The sequence below is a fragment of the Oncorhynchus tshawytscha genome, linkage group LG01 (genome assembly GCF_018296145.1).
Source record: "Oncorhynchus tshawytscha isolate Ot180627B linkage group LG01, Otsh_v2.0, whole genome shotgun sequence".
Taxonomy (NCBI): Eukaryota; Metazoa; Chordata; class Actinopteri; order Salmoniformes; family Salmonidae; genus Oncorhynchus; species Oncorhynchus tshawytscha.
Window position 1 is genome coordinate 65316134 of NC_056429.1, and position 18022 is coordinate 65334155.

An 18022-nucleotide genomic window follows, 5' to 3' on the forward strand; every position below is an offset into this window, starting at 1 on the left:
CTAAGACCTGCTTGCAGAATCACCAGAATCATATTCCTTAGGTCTCCAATGTTGGAAGTAACAGTGTCCAAACCTGGGAATCAAATTCCAAGAGCAATATCTTCTCGTCCTAATCACTTCAGTTATGCTGTGGTGTCCTAGGGCACCTCTGTGTGTACTCAGATGTGAAAGCACTTATTGTTCCAGAATGTATTTTCACGGATGATAGCATTTGAAACTCTGAGTTATCATTACAACAATATAACTATCCATCTTACAATCATACTGATATTATATTAATGAAACAAATACTTATCCGCCTGCCTGCCTGCCTGCCTGCGTGTGTGCGCGTGTCTGTGTGTGTGTGTGTGTGTGTGTGTGTGGCACTCGTGCCCGTGGGTCTGTGAACAGTAGAGCAGTGATACAGTAGAGCCCTGATACACAACGCGCCTGTCACGTGACCTGTCAGTACTAACTGATATCAGCACTTGTCCGGGTGTGGCAACTGCGGCCAGACAGAACACAGGCAAGCGTGAGTGAGAGAGAGGGAGTGAGCTAGAGAGGGAGAGTGAAAGTTACCCATCTCAGGTCAAGAATTCAATTATCAGAGTCAAAACACATGAGGATATTGGAAGACAAAAACGCAGTGAATTTGGGGAAATAGAAATACTTAGGACGCAATGATGACCCAAATAGAGATGACGGTGCATTATGACAATGGATTCGGAGATGAGGAGGACTACATGATACAGGAGGATGAGTGGGACAGGGACATGTTGCTGGACCCTGCCTGGGAAAAACAGCAAAGAAAGGTAAATCGAGAGAAGATGACGACATGCACATAACCAATTCAACAAATGAACTTTATGCACTGCAGTACTTTACGCACCGGTTTGGGAGTTTACATGACAGCAAATTAACATTTGTTTGCATTTCCAAATGGTTTGATAATTAAATATTAAGTTATTCACGTTGAGCTCAGACTTCAAATCTTCTCTGGTTCCTGGTATTGGGTTCAGACGGAGCCAGGGGTCTGTCTTGGCTCCAGTTGACGGGAATATTGACGGACAGATGCGATGGGTACCAGCTAACAATAGCTCAATGAGCGGCTCTCGAACTGCTGCCATTCCACTGATACGCGAGGAATGTGAACTGTCAACAGATGCTTCTTAACACACAATGACGGGCTTGGGATTAGAATGGATGCTATATCTAATTTTAACCTCGAGACCAAAAGGCATTATAGTGGGTTAATCAAGTGTCCTTGGTGTGGAATTAATTTGTTTATAGAAACCACAAAATACTGTACCAAGCATCTGAATATAGGACCCCAACTCAGTAGCCTATCTGTCAACTGGTTTAATACAGAAGGAGGTTACAGTATGTCTTCCTTCAGAAATGCTCACACTTTATTGTCATGGAAGAGGTTGAACAGTGTCTCAACTATCTTCATTTAACAAGGCAAAGCAAATATTTTTTTGCGTGGGTATTTTAGGTACATGCTAATTAAGACCTATAGGCCTACTGGGTGCCTTCTGCATGGTATAAGCATGGTATAGTTGGATAGCAGTGTTGACCACGTGAGATTTGTTTGCAGATCTCAGTAACTTATTTGGCATCTTAATTAAGGCTCTTTATTAGCTTTCCCTCCACTTTAATCCTATTACCCAGTAATGGGCCACCAGGGACGACAGGCCCTTGAATGAGACCTGCTGGCACACTGAACTGTCCTTACCTTTGTACACTATCTTGCCAATTAGGCTACCATGTTCTAGCACAGGCTAGGTGTGCCACCTGAATGTACCAGGTGCCAACTGATTCAGCCGGGTTTGGTGAACGGAGGCAAATTAGGCATGATTAAATAAAGGTTAAATAAAGGTGAAATAAACAATTAAAAAATAAAAACATTCTTGGAACCAAGAGTGAAAATAATGAATAAACAGCCTTCAACCAGTTCATAGGTTTGAACAACACCTTCAATAACAGGGTTGGTCCCTATTGGACATGGTTCATGAATATATTTATCTCTGAACGTTAGGGCTGTTGGAGGGAGGAATGAGGTTGGCGGGGTTAGGTCTGAAGGACTAGCCATGTTTAACGAGGGGGCAGCAGTCCAAAGTCACATACACTTTGGTCTGTTTTGTCATGCTGCGTCCTTTGTTCCAAAGCCTCTAACATTCCTAATTTAGACAGGCATTCCTGTCATTCCAGACAACCTCTCCAGGCGGGTGGCGTTAACCCACAGCCCTCTGGGGGACCAGGCTATGTACTATAAGAACTTAAGGTTCTTAAGGGCCAGAGGATCACTCCCCCAGTCATGCTGTGTGGACTGGAATGGCTTGAAAATACATGTCTCTGAAGCATACAAACATTCTCTGTGTTTATGCACAGTACAGTCAACACTGTGTAGATGAAAGCTGGAAGCAGATTGACAGATCACATTCCTGATTTGCTGTAAGGAGTCTAATTGAGGCTGATCCAGTAAGGCATTTTGAGAAGGGATGTTCAATGTATCCCATTCAATAAACTGTAGATCACTCTCAGTTTGTGACACGTGCAAGAATTGACACATTTGAGTATTTCAATTAAGGCCCATAGCCCGTTTTAGCCTTTGCCCTTTCGGTATTCACATACAGTATCTGGAAAGACTGGATAGATAGTGAAAGCAATATGGCTATAGTTCCACTTATCCTTTTTGATGATCAGATACTTGTATTCATTTTAGTAAAAGTGTGGCTTTTTTCTTTTCAAAGAGAAACACATAAGAGAAGAATGCACTGTATGCATGTGACATTTTCCTATCATTTTGAAATTCAGTTAAAATGTTTTCTTCCTGTCTCTTATCACTAGAGCCACCAGAGCAGGCTACATTTAACACCTTATATCATCAGCAGTGGTGTAAAGTACTTAAGTAAAAATACTTTTAAGTACTACTTAAGTAGTTTTTGGGGGATGTGTACTTTACTCTACTATTTATATTTTTGCAACCTTCTACTTCACTACATTCTGAAATAAAATAATGTACTTTTTACTCCATACATTTTCTGTACTACCCAAAAGTACTCTTTACATTTTGACAGGAAAATGGTCCAATTCACACATTTATCAAGAGAACGTCCCTGGTCATCCCTACTGCATCTGATCTGGCGGACTCACGAAACACGAATGCTTCGTCTGTAAATTAATACTGTGTGACCTTGGCAATTCGTAAATAAAAAAACAACAAGAAAATGGTGTCGTCTGGTTTGCTTAATATAAGGAATTTGAAATGATTTATACTTTTACTTTTGATACTTTACATTTTAGCAATTACATTTACTTTTGATACTTAAAGTATATTTAAAACCAAATACTTTTAGACTTTTACTCAAGTAGTATTTTACTCAGTGACATTCACTTTTACTTGAGTCATTTTCTATTAAGGTATCTTTACGTTTACTCAAGTATGACAATTGAGTGCTTTTTCCACCACTGATCATCAGGAATGTGAGCTGGGATCTTCTCAAAGCTTTTATCTATACAGTGTTGATTGCCTCTGGGCTCTGTTTGCTATTGTGAGATCGAGTGACTTAATATAAGCAGGAGAGAGTTGTAATATTTAAGTCACACATTAAGTCACTCAATGTTCTCTGATTAGCTCACAGAAAGTCTCTCTACCATCAATGCTCAAACCCATCCTAAGTTATGTGAAATTTACATTGTCCTATTTGTATTTTACTCACCAAAATATCATTTTATTTGTAGACCTTCACAGCTTGGTGTAATTCCCACCTGCGGAAAGCAGAAACACAGATTGAGAACATTGAGGACGACTTCAGGAATGGCCTCAAACTCATGCTTCTCTTGGAAATTATTTCAGGTACTGTTTGTTGACTAAATAGTTGATAGTTGAATACATTGATTGGTACTCACAGATAGTGTAATTCTGTTTGCTCCTTCCCTCAGGTGAGAGGTTACCTAAGCCTGACAGAGGGAAGATGCGTTTTCACAAGATTGCCAATGTCAACAAAGCCCTAGACTTCATCACCAGCAAGGGAGTGAAACTCGTCTCTATTGGAGCTGAAGGTGATATTTCATTTGGCCTGTACTTTACCTGTTGGCAGCTCAGTATATTTTGATTCATTTGAATAATCAATTATCTAATTCACTGAAGCAGGTCTTATTCATCAAAGGTAGAGTGTTCCACAATGTTTTAAAACTTGACAGACCATTTTACATGAACTTTTACAATTATGTGATGAATCTGATAGTAGTTGGATTTTTTTCTCTTCAGAAATTGTGGATGGTAACGTTAAGATGACTCTGGGAATGATATGGACCATCATCCTCCGCTTTGCCATCCAGGACATCTCTGTAGAAGGTGATATAGGACAATTCTAACAAAATAGCGTACTTGAGGAAAAAAAACCTGCCTTTGTTATTATTGTATAATAAGTTATGTCCTGCATATGGATTCCCAGTGTTTTTATACTGCAGCTACCTTCCTGGTTTAATGAAATAGAGATCTCACTGGGGAATATTGCTGTTGAACATATATTTCTCTCTCCTTTCAGAAACCTCTGCAAAGGAAGGCCTTCTCTTGTGGTGCCAGAGAAAGACTGCCCCCTACAGAAATGTCAATGTCCAGAACTTCCACATTAGGTGAGAACACTCTTGAGTCTTTTCCTAACCCTTTAGAGTCCAAGCACTGTCTACCCCGGGTTGATGGTGTTCTACTTAGCTATATGGAATTGTTTTAAGAAGGTCATACCAAGGATCATTTTGTTATTTTGATTTTGAATTTTAAGACTCCTTGAAGTTGCCTAATATGTATTTTTCTATTTTCTTATTTTCTATACTAATGTGTTAGTACTAAGTAATAAGAGATGCAAAGCCTGCACACACTATAGTTCTCTAGGACCAGTGTTGGTGACCTCTGCTTTACTCAGTTATCTTGCCAATCTGACCTCTGACCTGGTTCTCTCTGCTGCCTGCTGGTGAAGCTGGAAGGACGGACTGGCCTTCTGCGCCCTGATTCACAGACACAGACCTGACCTTATCGACTATGCTAAGCTCAACAAGGTCTCTCGTGTGTCCCAATCACTAACCATGATGGTGTCTGGTGCCTCCCACATACTAACAGAAAAGGGTTCCCTATGTCCATAATATTAACTCCAGTCTTTCCCACAGTGTGGATTAATAGAACGTTATGATGTGGGTGGGTTGACTTTTGAGAAGCAGAAATAAGAGAGTGTTTCATTATGTGTAACTCAGGGGTTCTCAAACTTTTTGGGGCCAGGGACACCTTTTGTGTTAGCAAATTCATTAGGGACTCCCTCATGATCAGAACACAAGTGTGTTTAAAATGGCCAACAAGGACTTTTACACTACATGGCTGGAGAAACCAATTCTCAGGGCCAGGAAATAAAATTTAAAAGTCCTGCCTCTTGGCATTGGAGAGAAAATGCTGTAGTTTTCAAGCTAATGTCCTGCAATTCTACACAGTTTGTCTAAGGCAGAGATATTTTTTGTTGTTGCAGCTTAAAAGCTAATATCCTTCAATTCTACACATTTTGCCATGAGGCAGAGAGAAAACTGTGCATTTTTAAAGATTCAATTACAGTACATTTATGTAAAAAAAAAATTGCAGGGGTGATAGTATTGAGTTAAAAAATTCATAATTGGTGCGGTACTGTGGATACCAATATCTTATTATCTTAACTTATTCCATGGATCCCTTTGCCCCCAAAAATGAAATGAACCCCTGATATAACTCACCCAATCTATTCCTTACTGATTTCTGCATTCACTGTCTTACTGACATGCTCACCTGAATGACCCACTATTGTATAAAGCTGGAAGGAAGGTTTAGCCTTTTGTGCCCTGATACACAAACACAGGCCAGATCTAATCAACTCTCAAAATCTGAAGGTATCATATGTGTAGGTACAGTAGTGTTTGAAATCTCCTAAAAGTAGACTTTGTTGTGTGTAGAATTGTGTGTGCAGTGTGTAGGAGTAAGGCTCTGGAGCAGCATGTGTGCATACTGTGTCTGTGTGGAGTCTGGCGTCGCTAGGGCAATGGGCCTGCCTGCTCTGCTTGGAGAAGAGGGCGGAGGAGCAGACTAAGGGACCGAGAACAGAGAGAATAACAAACGCAAGGAAATCAAGATAGCAGTCGCAGCTGTACAAATAACTAATCCAAAGCACTCTATGATGTCCTGTCTCTTTGTTAATTCAGCCACTTAGCTAACTAGCAAGTCAAACCAAATACACAGCTGGACTCACCATCTCCCACATTCTCACTTTGTGCTATTTACAAACAAACATCTGACTGGCTCGACTGTTCTGAGAAACTATGGTAATCTTCATAATGTAAAATAATGTTACAGGTGAAGTTCCTCTGCGTCCACATCACTGAGAACCTGACATGGTCCCTCAACAACACCACTCTAGTGAAGAAGGTGCAACAGTGCCTCTACTTCCTCAGGTGTTTGAAGAAATTTGGCATGTCCCTCCGGACACTCTCCAATTTCTACCATTGCACCATTGAGAGCACCCTGACTGGCTACCTCACGGCCTGGTACGGAAACTGCTCCACTTTTGACTGCAAAGCCCTTCAGCGGGTGGTGAAGATGGTCTAGTCCATCACTGGGGCCAGGCTCCCACCCATACAGTACATTTAGTCCAAGGCTCGTAACATCATCAAGGACCCCACACATCCCAGCCACGGACGGTTCTCTCCTTTACCGTCTGGCAAATGGTATCAGAGCATCGGATCTCAAACCAGGCTCAGAGACAGCTTTTACCAACAAGCCATCAGACTGCTGAACTCCTGAACTGGGACCGACCACCTCCACACCTTGCACTGACTCTTAGTACACATGCACTCACTCACACATTCACTCACACACACTTGTACATATGCATAAACATATGCATAAACACATGCACACACACACACACACTAACAAGATCTCACGGCTTACTTCAATATTCAACGTTTGTCCAGGGTGGGGATAAATAACTAGGATAAACATCCTGCAGGATCATACTCTAAAACATCATGAGAGTACGACCCTACTGCACACAGGAAGTAGCGCAGGTCCTAATCCAGGCACTTGTCATCTCCCATCTGGAGTACTGCAACTCGCTGTTGGCTGGGCTGCCGGCTTGTGCCATCAAACCCCTGCAACTTATCCAGAATGCTGCAGCCCGACTGGTTTTCAACCTTCCTAAGTTCTTCCAGTCGATGCTCGCATCCACTACAAGACCATGATGCTTGCCTACGGATCAGCAACCTACCTTCAGACTATGCTCAAACCCTACACCCAAACCCGAGCACTGCGTTTTGCAACTCTGGACTCTTGGCCCTCCTACCCCTACAGGAGAGTAGCTCCCGCTAAGCCCAGTACAAGCTCTTCTCTGTCCTGGCACCCTAATGGCGGAACCAGCTTCCCCTGGAAGCTAGGACAGAGTCCCTGCCCATCTTCCAAAAGCACCTGAAACCCTACCTCTTCGCGAGTATCTTAAATAATCCCCTCCTCATCTCGGCTATTTCCAAATACCTTGGTATATGGTATACACAGTATAACGCCCAAGCCTAGTACACACTGGGGAATTACATATATTTATTTATTTCATTTATTAGTGTGCTTTAATTGCTCTTATGCAAGCTTTTATAGAACTGGCAGCAGATCTGCTCAAAGTTTAATTAGAATAACCGTAGACCACAAACTGGTGCAAAACTTCCACTCAAGGGTGGCCAAAAATAACTTACTGTACGCCACACCCTCATTAAGCCACGCCTCCTATTTAACGAGGCCCACCATTACAATGCATAAATCCTGTCAATAAGATGGCACAGGTGGATTCGATTCATCATTGTATCTAATGGTGGTACAAATATCTACCTTTCTTCAATACATTTTAAATGTGTACCTTTTCTGCTCAGCAAATGTACAGATCAGTACCATCAATAATCATTAGTGGACCCTTGGGGGTACATAAAATAGGTTTGTGTCCTGGGAAACAGAAATGTACCCTAACTGCCTCCCGGGTGGCGCAGTGGTTAAGGGTGCGTAAACGGCTGCGACCGCAAGGTCCGTGGGGCGACGCACAATTGGCCTAGCATTGTCCGGGTTAGGGAGGGCTTGGCCGGTAGGGATGTCCTCGTCTCATCGCGCACCAGCGACTCCTGTGGCGGTCAGTGCGCACTAACCAAGGTTGCCAGGTGAATAGTGTTTCCTCTGACACATTGGTGCAGCTGGCTTCCGGGTTGGATGCGCGCTGTGTTAATTAAGAAGCAGTGCGGCTTGGTTGGATTGTGTATCGGAGGGCGCGTGACTTTCAACCTTCGTCTCTCCCGAGCCCGTACGGGAGTTGTAGCAATGAGACAAGATAGTAGCTACTAAAACAATTGGATACCACGAAATTGGGGAGAAAAAGGGGTACAAAAATAAAAATAAGTACCCTGTAACTGTACATATTTTTTGGAGAATATGTGATGATTGTAACTTTAAAGAGTAGACTACTACAGTGTGGAATATACAGATGTGTGTCCTTCCACCGTGTAACCTGTGGCCTCTATAATACTGAATTACATTTACAGTACATATCCATCCTTGTTAATCTAAAAAAAAGTAACATAGTCCATTATGGTTTTCCCAGGAGGCGGAACTGACTTAGCCCTGACTGTGAATAGATGAAGAAATATGAGCCACATCCCAATAGAGCCCAGGGTTTACCTCAGCTGTGGTGGGCAGATACCTCTAAAAAGAGGCAGCTCTTTATAGGGCAATCACTATATCCACTGTTGTTTGGGAATACACATAAAAATGGATAGATCTGGGCAACCCAAACCATTCAGAATGTTGTTTAATACAGAAAAGAGCCAGTTTTAGTAGAGGTGTCCCCCCTCTCTCTCATAAAATATGCATGTGGACACACACACATACACACCTCTGCCCCAAAAAAAAAAACACTCCCATGCATGCATTGGACCCAGACAGGCCCTGTCAGCTGTCTTGTCTGGCTCCAGGTGAGTGGGCTCAGCAAGCCATGAGTGTTAGCTTGCTGAAATGGCTCCATGTGGGGAACAGGCCCATGGGTATCTACCCCCCTGGATCCCTGCAGCTGCCACTGTCCTGTAACAGGCTTTCCCCCCTCAGCCGGCATCAGTGGAACAGACTTAGGACAATAGTAGCAGCATGAGCCCTTTCCTCCCACTAAACAAACTGACTCACCCTACCCCATTAGTGAGGAGACACTTACTGACTGTCTGTCACCTGTTTGGTTAATACATCACTGGGTGCAGGACAGTTTGTAATCTGGTTTCAAATACTGTACATGTGCACGTTTTTTTCATGTTAAATGTAAATGAAAACATGACTGTATCTTAGTTTTAAAAAGTGTAATGGTGTTAAGGTGGCGTTGAAAGACAGCTATATGCTAACTGCTATGTAACAATATAATTGGAACGTATGTTTTCTAGGATGATCCTATGGGGAACCTGAACCTCGCCTTTGAAATAGCAGAGAAGCACCTGGATATTCCTAAGATGCTGGACGCAGAAGGTAATGTCTTCTAAGGAAACAACGTTTGAATTCGGCATTAGCTATAGGCATCTTGTTTTGCTCAGTATGAAAACATGAACCATCTTATTTGGTACTGTAATGGTGGGTGTCAGACTATGGGCTTTGTTGCAGGATTGTCTGGAGGAGATTGCCAGGAGGATTGTCTGTACTTGTATGAACGTTGTAATGATAAAGTCCTATGTGCCTGGTATCCCACAGATGTGATAAGTGCAGCAAGGCCAGACAACAGGACTGTTATGACCTATATGTCCAGTTTGTATCACACATTTGCAATGGTACAGAAGGTGAGGACACATTGGTCAAGCTTTAGGTCCTTGTTTAGACCCCTTGGCCATAGACCAGCCCACTTTCCTTCCAGGATAGCCCTGGGCTAAGACGTTCAGGTGTGGAGTCTCTATCTGTGGTCCTTTTCCTCTGTCAGTGCTCTTGTGTTTCCTGTCTCCACCTTGAGTGTCTTCCTCCTTCTCTACTTGTTGTCGGTCACCCTCTTCTGTCCCTCCGTCCACACTGTAGACATCATCAACACTCCTAAGCCCGATGAGAGAGCTATCATGACCTATGTTTCCTGCTTCTATCATGCTTTTGCTGGAGCTGAGCAGGTATACAGCTTGCACCATGAACAATTTGAATCGAGTTTGTGAATGCAATATGTTTTATGTACAATATCCCCAAATCATTTGATGATGGTTACCATGTGTCAATCATTCCACTTAAAATAAGCACATGATAATCCAATCATTCAAATTTTCTAAGGTCTTATTTCCCTGTCACTACCAAAAAAACATATCCTGGTCTGTCCTCTTCGCTAGCCTGAAAGTTGTTTGACATCATACTAAGTTGGTCAATTGTGAGATTGACATGCATGTTTTTGAAACGACACACACAGATTGCTTTAAATGTATGACTTAGATGTTGTGCATGTTGGTGGGGTGGGGGGTAATTGTATGAGGAATTGCATTAGATATGCGACACCCTCACCTCACCTCTCTTTCCTCTCTGACCTCATTTCTCTTTCCTCCTCCCCCTTGGTAGGCTGAGACAGCAGCCAACAGGATCTGTAAAGTGCTGGATGTGAACCAGGAGAATGAGAAACTTATGGAGGAATACGAGAGGCTGGCCAGCGAGGTAAAGCATACTTTTGGATATATGCTTTCATATTGGTGAACTCTCTTAGGGACATACTTCTACCCCACTTGGAAATGTCCAAGTATTCAAATCAAATTCAAAGTCCAATTCAACTTAATTGATTTGAGAGGAATAACAACACACACACCCCATAGCTCCACTCCATCATTACCTTCTGTATTCCGTAGCTACTGGAGTGGATCCGCCGGACCACCCCATGGCTAGAGAACAGGGCTGCAGAGAAGACCATGGTTGAGATGCAGAGGAAGCTGGAGGATTTCAGGGACTACCGCCGCATGCACAAGCCCCCCAAGGTGCAGGAGAAGTGTCAGCTGGAGATCAGCTTCAATACCTTGCAGACCAAGCTGCGCATAAGCAACCGGCCTGCTTTTATGCCTTCTGAAGGAAAGATGGTATCTGTAAGTGTTAACACCCAACATTCAATGATGAATCCTATACAACTAATGAAACACAAGCCACCAGTCAAAGTACAGTAGCTATAGATAGCTATGGATATAGGTCATCCAAAAGACCAAGGTAAAGACCAAGGCACTCTTACCAGAATGTTGATAAAGTTAAAAAGCTGTTTTAATAGCATATCAACTGAGCGTGATGGTTTGCTGCTTTTGACCCGTGTCTTTGTGTCTCTATGTTGCTGTAGGACATAGCCAGTGCATGGCAGGGGCTGGAGGGGGCTGAGAAAGGTTATGAGGAGTGGCTTCTGACCGAGATCCGCAGGCTGGAGAGACTGGACCACCTGGCTGAAAAGTTTTGCCAGAAAGCCACCACCCATGAGACCTGGGCTAGTGGTCAGTCTGGGCTATTATTGTCTGTCTGTGCAGTGTTTACTTATGTCTCTGGTATGTCTAGAGTTTGACCTTTTGAATGTAAGTGATTAGCTCCAAATCCTTTGAGATTTTTCAATGGGAAAATGTCAGAGTAAATCTTCAGCATTTGTTTTGACTAACGGGAGATTCATGGCCGTTGCTCTCGCTTTCTCTGTCTCTGTCTCTCTCTCTTTCTCTCTCAATTCAATTCAAAAGGCTTTATTGGCATGGGAAACACATGTTAACATTGCCAAAGCAAGTGAGGTAGATAATATACAAAAGTGAAATAAACAATAATCTCTCTATCTCACTCTCTCTCTGTGGCCAAGGTAAAGAGCTGATTCTATCTCAGAAGGACTATGAGACTGCCACCCTGACGGAGGTGCGGGCCTTGCTAAGGAAACATGAGGCATTTGAGAGTGACCTGGCTGCTCACCAGGACAGGGTGGAGCAGATCGCTGCCATCGCACAGGAGCTCAAGTGCGGACTTTTCCTCTAACTTTTCCTCACTCCTAACCATCATCCCTACCAAATCCTATTCCTAAAATCATGGCTTTGACAAGGAATAATATCTGCATTCTACTTAAAGGAAAATTCCACCCAAAAACCAGTCCATTGTTGATATAGTCCCTAAATGTTTTGCATGTAAGCAATCAAGTTTTTAAGATTTGGAACTTTCAAAATACATAAATATGGTATGATGCACGTTATCTGTGATTAGGTGTGGCAACAAATACATTTTAAGTTATGTTATTGGGCTTTCTCCATTCTGTTCATTTTCATCAATTTTGTACATTTCTACATTTCCTGAACTAATTTCCACACTGTACCACATTTGTTTTGTCTTTGTGTGCCTCTATTTCGTAAATAAGTCACTTTTCCTTCATAAGAATACCTATTCTCCTCTGTGACCATGTTTTTTTCAATGGATTCACTTGCAGTTTTTATTTCAGTGGAGTATATTGCAGTCGGATGATTTCCGGGGGTCTCTAATTGGCAAGCTTGTTCTCTCTAAGTTGTTGACTTCATCTACTAGCAAGTTAGCTAGCAGTTGTCAGCTGTTAACAGTTTCTTGCTGGCAATAAAAATGTATGATTGACATTTTTTCAGAGTCATTGCTAAATTATTTAATATAACAAAGAAAAAATGTAAATACTGTTAGAGAAGGTACAGTAAAAATCCAAACTGGTCCATGCATCAATACCAGTATTATGTTAGTAAAACACAGTACACTTCCCAGCCCTAGATTGACCTGTATGTTTCCTGTGGTGTTGTGCAGTGAGCTGGACTATCATGGTGTGGCTTCTGTCAACAAGAGGTGTCAGAGCATCTGTGATCTGTGGGATCAACTTGGTACATTGACCCAGAAGAGGAGAGAGGCTTTGGAGGTGAGTGGAGGGGTTGAGGTTAGGGACATGACATGCTATGTTCTCAGCTAAACTGCGCTAAACCCAGTGAAAAGCAAGCCGGGACAGTACATCTCAGGAAGTGTGAAAAGAGAACCAGTTCCATCAATCCAGTTGAGAACTGAGGAGGTAAAGCAGTGAATGACGTAACCTTGGGTTGGGGTGGAGTGTTCACAGGTCAGCTTAATCCATAATAAAGTTACATCTCATGTATTTTCTATTGCGATAGTTAGGGATTGGGTCTTGGGAATGAAGACACAGCTGATTATTGGTTACCCACTAAGTCTTCTGACCGAGATAAGGGGAAGAACTAAAGGCACAATCATGTAGATATGGCTGTCTGTACAGTATCCGGCTGGCAGGATGCCCACAGTCCCCTTCCTCTGAGCCCCTCTGATCTATACTGTACGCTCATGACCTGCAAATGTCAAAAGACCTTTATCCAGGCCTGGGATTAGGGTGACTGACATGGGCTGCTGTCTGCCACCTGCCCCTGCCCAAAGGGAGTGGTCTAATCCATGCAGACCATCTTGCCAAACTCAGGGGTCAATTGGGTCACGTCAATGTGATGCATCCTGGGATTAGCATCCCAAACAGGTGAAGCAATATTAATGAATTGTCAATGAGATGAATGGCAAAGTTCTTTCTCGCTCCTGTTTTCCAGAGGACAGAGAAGCTGCTGGAAACCATTGATCAGTTGTTCCTGGAGTTTGCCAAGAGATCAGCACCTTTCAACAACTGGATGGAAGGGGCTATGGAGGATCTGCAGGATATGTTTATTGTACACACGATCGATGAGGTCCAGGTACGTAATACTCGCTGTTACAATTTAATCATCCTACCGTTGTTACAAATGTTGCAGCCATGTAATTTTGGTTCAGTGCCCAAAGTACTTGCTACGTACACTGCAACCTCTCCTCTCCTTCTCCCCTGCAGAGCCTGATCTCTGCCCATGAGCAGTTCAAGGCCACCCTCCCAGAGGCAGACGGAGAGAGACAGGCCATCCTGGGGATCCACAACGAGGTGCAGAAGATCTCCCAGAGCTACGGCATCAAGGCCAACCTCCTCAACCTCTACAGCACCATCACCACAGAGGAGCTCCTCGCCAAGTGGGACAAGGTACAACCTTGAAAATGTACATACATAAACTTGAGACACACATGCATTCACGCATGCACATACACAGCCAATTTCTGTCAGATTGATGTATGCGTTGTTGCCATGTTGCTGACCAGGTGAAGAAGCTCGTTCCCCAGAGAGAAGGCTCCCTCCAGGAGGAGCTAGCCCGGCAGCATACTAATGAAAGGTTGAGACGGCTGTTTGCTACCCAGGCTAACCTCATAGGACCCTGGATACAGACAAGGATGGAGGTCAGAGAGTCAGCCATCAGTTTAGTGTCTAAGGGTACCCTTGGATCCGGAACAAAAACCTGGTTTGCTAATTTGTTTGGTTCTGACAGGAGATTGGGCACTGCTCCCTGGAGGTGGGCGGTACATTGGAGGACCAGATGACCCAGCTGAAGCAGTTTGAGCACATCATCGTTACCTACAAGCCCAACATCGACAAGCTGGAGGGAGACCATCAGCACATCCAGGAGTCCCTGGTGTTTGACAACAAGCATACCAACTACACCATGGAGGTACTGCAGAGCAGTACAGAGAGCACAGAGAGATGGTCTCTACATGTGGTCTATATAGATTAGATGTGGTCATGGGGATAATGATGATGGATGTCATCGAGATCCCAAAGTGCATTGTTGGAATACATTGTTGACAGCTGATTAATCTGTCTGTCTGTGTCTATATCTGTCGGTGTGTTTAATCGTCATGGTAAAAGCACATCCGTGTGGGCTGGGAGCTCCTCCTCACCACCATCGCCCGCACTATCAACGAGATCGAGACCCAGATCCTGACCCGTGATGCCAAGGGCATCAGCCAGGAACAGATGCACGAGTTCCGCTCCTCCTTCAACCATTTTGACCGGGTATAGTACACTATCCACACCCTGGACTCCCGGTTCTCAGTCTCATATAATAACACTTAACCTGAATGGCATGTTAAGTAGCATAATACCACTGACAATTATTTATTTTTTACTGTCATGCCTATCTTATTCAGAAGCTGAGTAAGGAAACTGGGGTAATATGTTGTTGTTGATACTGTAATAGAATGGTCACTGCTCTGTGGCCTTGGTTGTTTAGACGGTTAAAACATAATACCATTCCAATTTTTCTGTATAATGTATGTATACAATTTGTATTTTTTATATTGGTTCTACATTGTTGTAATGCTGCATGTTATGGACAGTGGACACTTGCATGTGTGTGTTTGTGTGTGTGTGTGACACCTCTGAGTGAACTCTAACACCTGGTCCCAGGAGAACACAGGAAAACTGTGAAGAGATCAAGACCTGTCTGAACAGCCTTGGTCATGTGGGCAATGAGCATCAGGTACTCACCCCTACTGACCTCTAAACTTTCATGATTCCTGACTGACTCTCATTGACGACTTAGGCTTCTTCCATCCTTCTAGAACAGACCAAATCTGCTGCTACCTCACATATTTCCCAGTTCTATCTATTTTTCAATAGTGGGCTCTAAATAATACACTACATTATGGCTATGTTGGCGGTAGCAGCTTTCGTCTGTGGTTGTGTGTATGTGTCCATGTGTCTGATGTTAACTTTGGTCTTCTCCCCTACCGGATCTCCACTGCTCTACCATCCACCTTCTCTTGGTCTCCCTCCCTCCTCTCTATCCCATCCCCTCCCTGTGCGGTGACCTACTCCCAAACTCCACCCTATGACCCTTGACCTCCGACTACAGAAGAAACACGGGGCGATGGACACTGATGACTTTAGGGCCTGTCTGATCTCCATGGGTTATGATTTGGTACGAGTCTCAATGTTCTCACGCAGAATTACAGTATGCAAATAATGCATACTAATACCAAGAGGTATTGATAATATTCTTTGTGTAATAATGAACAAAGATATCAGTGCTCTTGTCTCTGATCTCACACTAATATCTCTCTCTCTCTCCGTCTGTCAGGGTGAAGTGGAATTTGCCCGTATCATGATGCTGGTTGACCCCAGTGCCACTGGCATGGTCTCTTTTCAATCATTTATCGATTTTATGACCAGAGAAACCGCTGACACAGACACCGCCGAGCAGGTTGTCGCATCCTTCAGGATCCTGGCAGCCGATAAGGTGTGTGTGTGTGTGAGAGAAAGTGAACAGGAGTGTGACAATTGAGTGGAACATGTCAATCACACAGATGGGGCAGATTCAGTACAATGGTCAACATGCATATTATTCTGTCAGATTATTAATATTTGCTAAAGCGGATTCACCTACATGAGCCCGTGTTCTCTCTGTTTTTCTCCCGACTCCACAGCCCTACATCCTGGTTGAGGAGCTGAGGAGAGAGCTCCCCCCTGACCAGGCAGAGTACTGCATCTTGAGGATGCCCAGCTACAGTGGCCCAGGGGGATCCGCAGGGGCGCTAGACTACACCGCCTTCTCCACTGCTCTCTATGGAGAGAGTGACCTCTAACCCTGCAAGATGATGCCCAAACGTGACCTCTTGACCCCACCCAATACGTCTGGATGAAATTCCCTTTAACCAAACACACAAATGAGAAGCGGTTACCTATGTTAGAGTCACAATAGGTAGATACAGTACATTTAGCTACTTATTGTAACACAATAGTTTCCCTCATATGAGTTCTGCGGTGAACTGAAGACAGAATAACAGTTTTTCTTATCTGCTTTGAGGAGTAACATGATCATATAAGCTACAATAGTTCGATATAATATGTTTATTGACCACAGTAATAGCGGCAGTTGGATATGTAGCTAGAACAGAAAAATAGCAGGCTAATAGTCAGCATTTTCTCCTCATCTTCTTTTAGTGCCTTATTAGGAACTACAGTATGAGTTCTAACTGGGAATAAGACAAAAACATTGAAGTTAGATGTTGAACTGATGCTGGTTTCCAGTGGGATGTTGTTTATGTAACCAAAATGTACTTGTGGTAAAATCATAGCTCATGTTTCCTGCTCCATGCAAACTTTTCTCGCATCACATTTTACCCAAATATAAATATATATATATATATATATATATATATATATATATATATATATATATATATATATATATATATAAAGAACAGTTATAGGCTATGATTGATTGATAAAATAATAGGTTGAACAGTTAACAAACAATGTACAGTATATTTCTCACACCCAAAGCTAAGAGAAATCATTGTTACATTTTCTTATTTGAGAACATAAGGAGCTTGGAACAACGTTGCCTCTTTGATGATATTGCTTATTTCCTTAAATCCTATGAGATTCCTACATACTTTGAATCAAACCTCAAAGAGGGTTAAGCCTGTCTCTCAGCCTGCCCCCTTTTAAGCAGTTGGGATTTCCCATTTGAAGACAGGGAGGGAGAAGAGAATCCATGTACTTTTCAATCCAAAGCAACAGAAATAAACATTTGACCGTTTGAGAGGCTGTTGACAGTAAACTTTGTAGTTTCAAGTGATTTGATTATTCAATAAACCCTCTTCATGATCATCACTGATGTTTATTTTTCTTTACATAATAAAAGAGTGCAGTTAAATACAACATTGTGTTTTTCTATTCTTTAGGCCTAATCTGAAAAAGCCATATTTCCTTTCATTGAAGTTGATTAAAGTAGGCTATATGAAAGTTGAAATGACAGTCACAATTCAAACATGGATATAATCAAATAAAAATGATCTGCAAAATCTGATGTGAATATACTACATTTGATAAGATGGGCAGGGCAAGGGCTCTCAATGGTAGCATTCCTGCAGTCAAAGGCTACTGTATGAGTGTGATTATGAGCCCAGAGAGGCTATATTGAGCCGTTTTGTGCCAAAATGTAGGACAAAAGTGGGGATAACGTAGCCTAGTTACCTGACACCACCTCTTTAAAGTAGTAGGCATATATTCCACAAGCATAAACTTCCTGACAAAGAGGGGTATTTATTAAGTCAGTTCCCACTAATCACTGACAAATGCTGATGTCTTTTGGACGTTTGAGCAAGTTCGAAGAAAGTTGTTTTTGAGATTTTTGT

The 18022-nt window shown here is 42.8% G+C and overlaps 1 protein-coding gene across 3 annotated transcripts; it reads left to right on the top strand.

Moving 5' to 3' along the window:
• The first annotated feature begins 474 nt into the window (after nucleotides 1–474).
• On the top strand, nucleotides 475–17546 carry LOC112254976 (alpha-actinin-2). 3 transcript variants are annotated; one of them, XM_024428004.2, is made up of 22 exons: nucleotides 475–791; nucleotides 3724–3838; nucleotides 3925–4044; nucleotides 4253–4339; nucleotides 4533–4620; nucleotides 4962–5040; nucleotides 9451–9532; nucleotides 10067–10152; nucleotides 10586–10678; nucleotides 10867–11097; nucleotides 11340–11487; nucleotides 11835–11985; nucleotides 12785–12893; nucleotides 13576–13716; nucleotides 13848–14030; nucleotides 14147–14281; nucleotides 14371–14550; nucleotides 14748–14894; nucleotides 15298–15360; nucleotides 15736–15801; nucleotides 15961–16119; nucleotides 16307–17546. In XM_024428004.2, exons 1-22 carry the CDS (start codon nucleotides 660–662, stop codon nucleotides 16463–16465), a joined length of 2754 nt encoding a protein of 917 aa, XP_024283772.1. In that variant the 5' UTR covers nucleotides 475–659; the 3' UTR covers nucleotides 16466–17546. The 3 variants fall into 3 exon arrangements, 2 of the variants coding, with proteins under 2 accessions (XP_024283772.1, XP_024283759.1); XM_024427991.2 differs by lacking the exon at nucleotides 15298–15360; XR_002954221.2 differs by lacking the exons at nucleotides 15961–16119; nucleotides 16307–17546 and having other exon boundaries at nucleotides 15288–15360; nucleotides 15736–15787.
• The last annotated feature ends 476 nt before the right edge of the window (nucleotides 17547–18022 follow it).

Excerpts from the sequence above, each read along its gene's own strand:
- LOC112254976 (XM_024428004.2), top strand. The coding sequence starts at position 660 with ATGATGACCCAAATAGAGATGACGGTGCATTATGACAATGGATTCGGA. Across the intron at positions 3,839-3,924 it reads TCTCTTGGAAATTATTTCAG|GTGAGAGGTTACCTAAGCCT; the intron begins GTACTGTTTGTT and ends TCCTTCCCTCAG. Across the intron at positions 14,551-14,747 it reads ATACCAACTACACCATGGAG|CACATCCGTGTGGGCTGGGA; the intron begins GTACTGCAGAGC and ends TCATGGTAAAAG.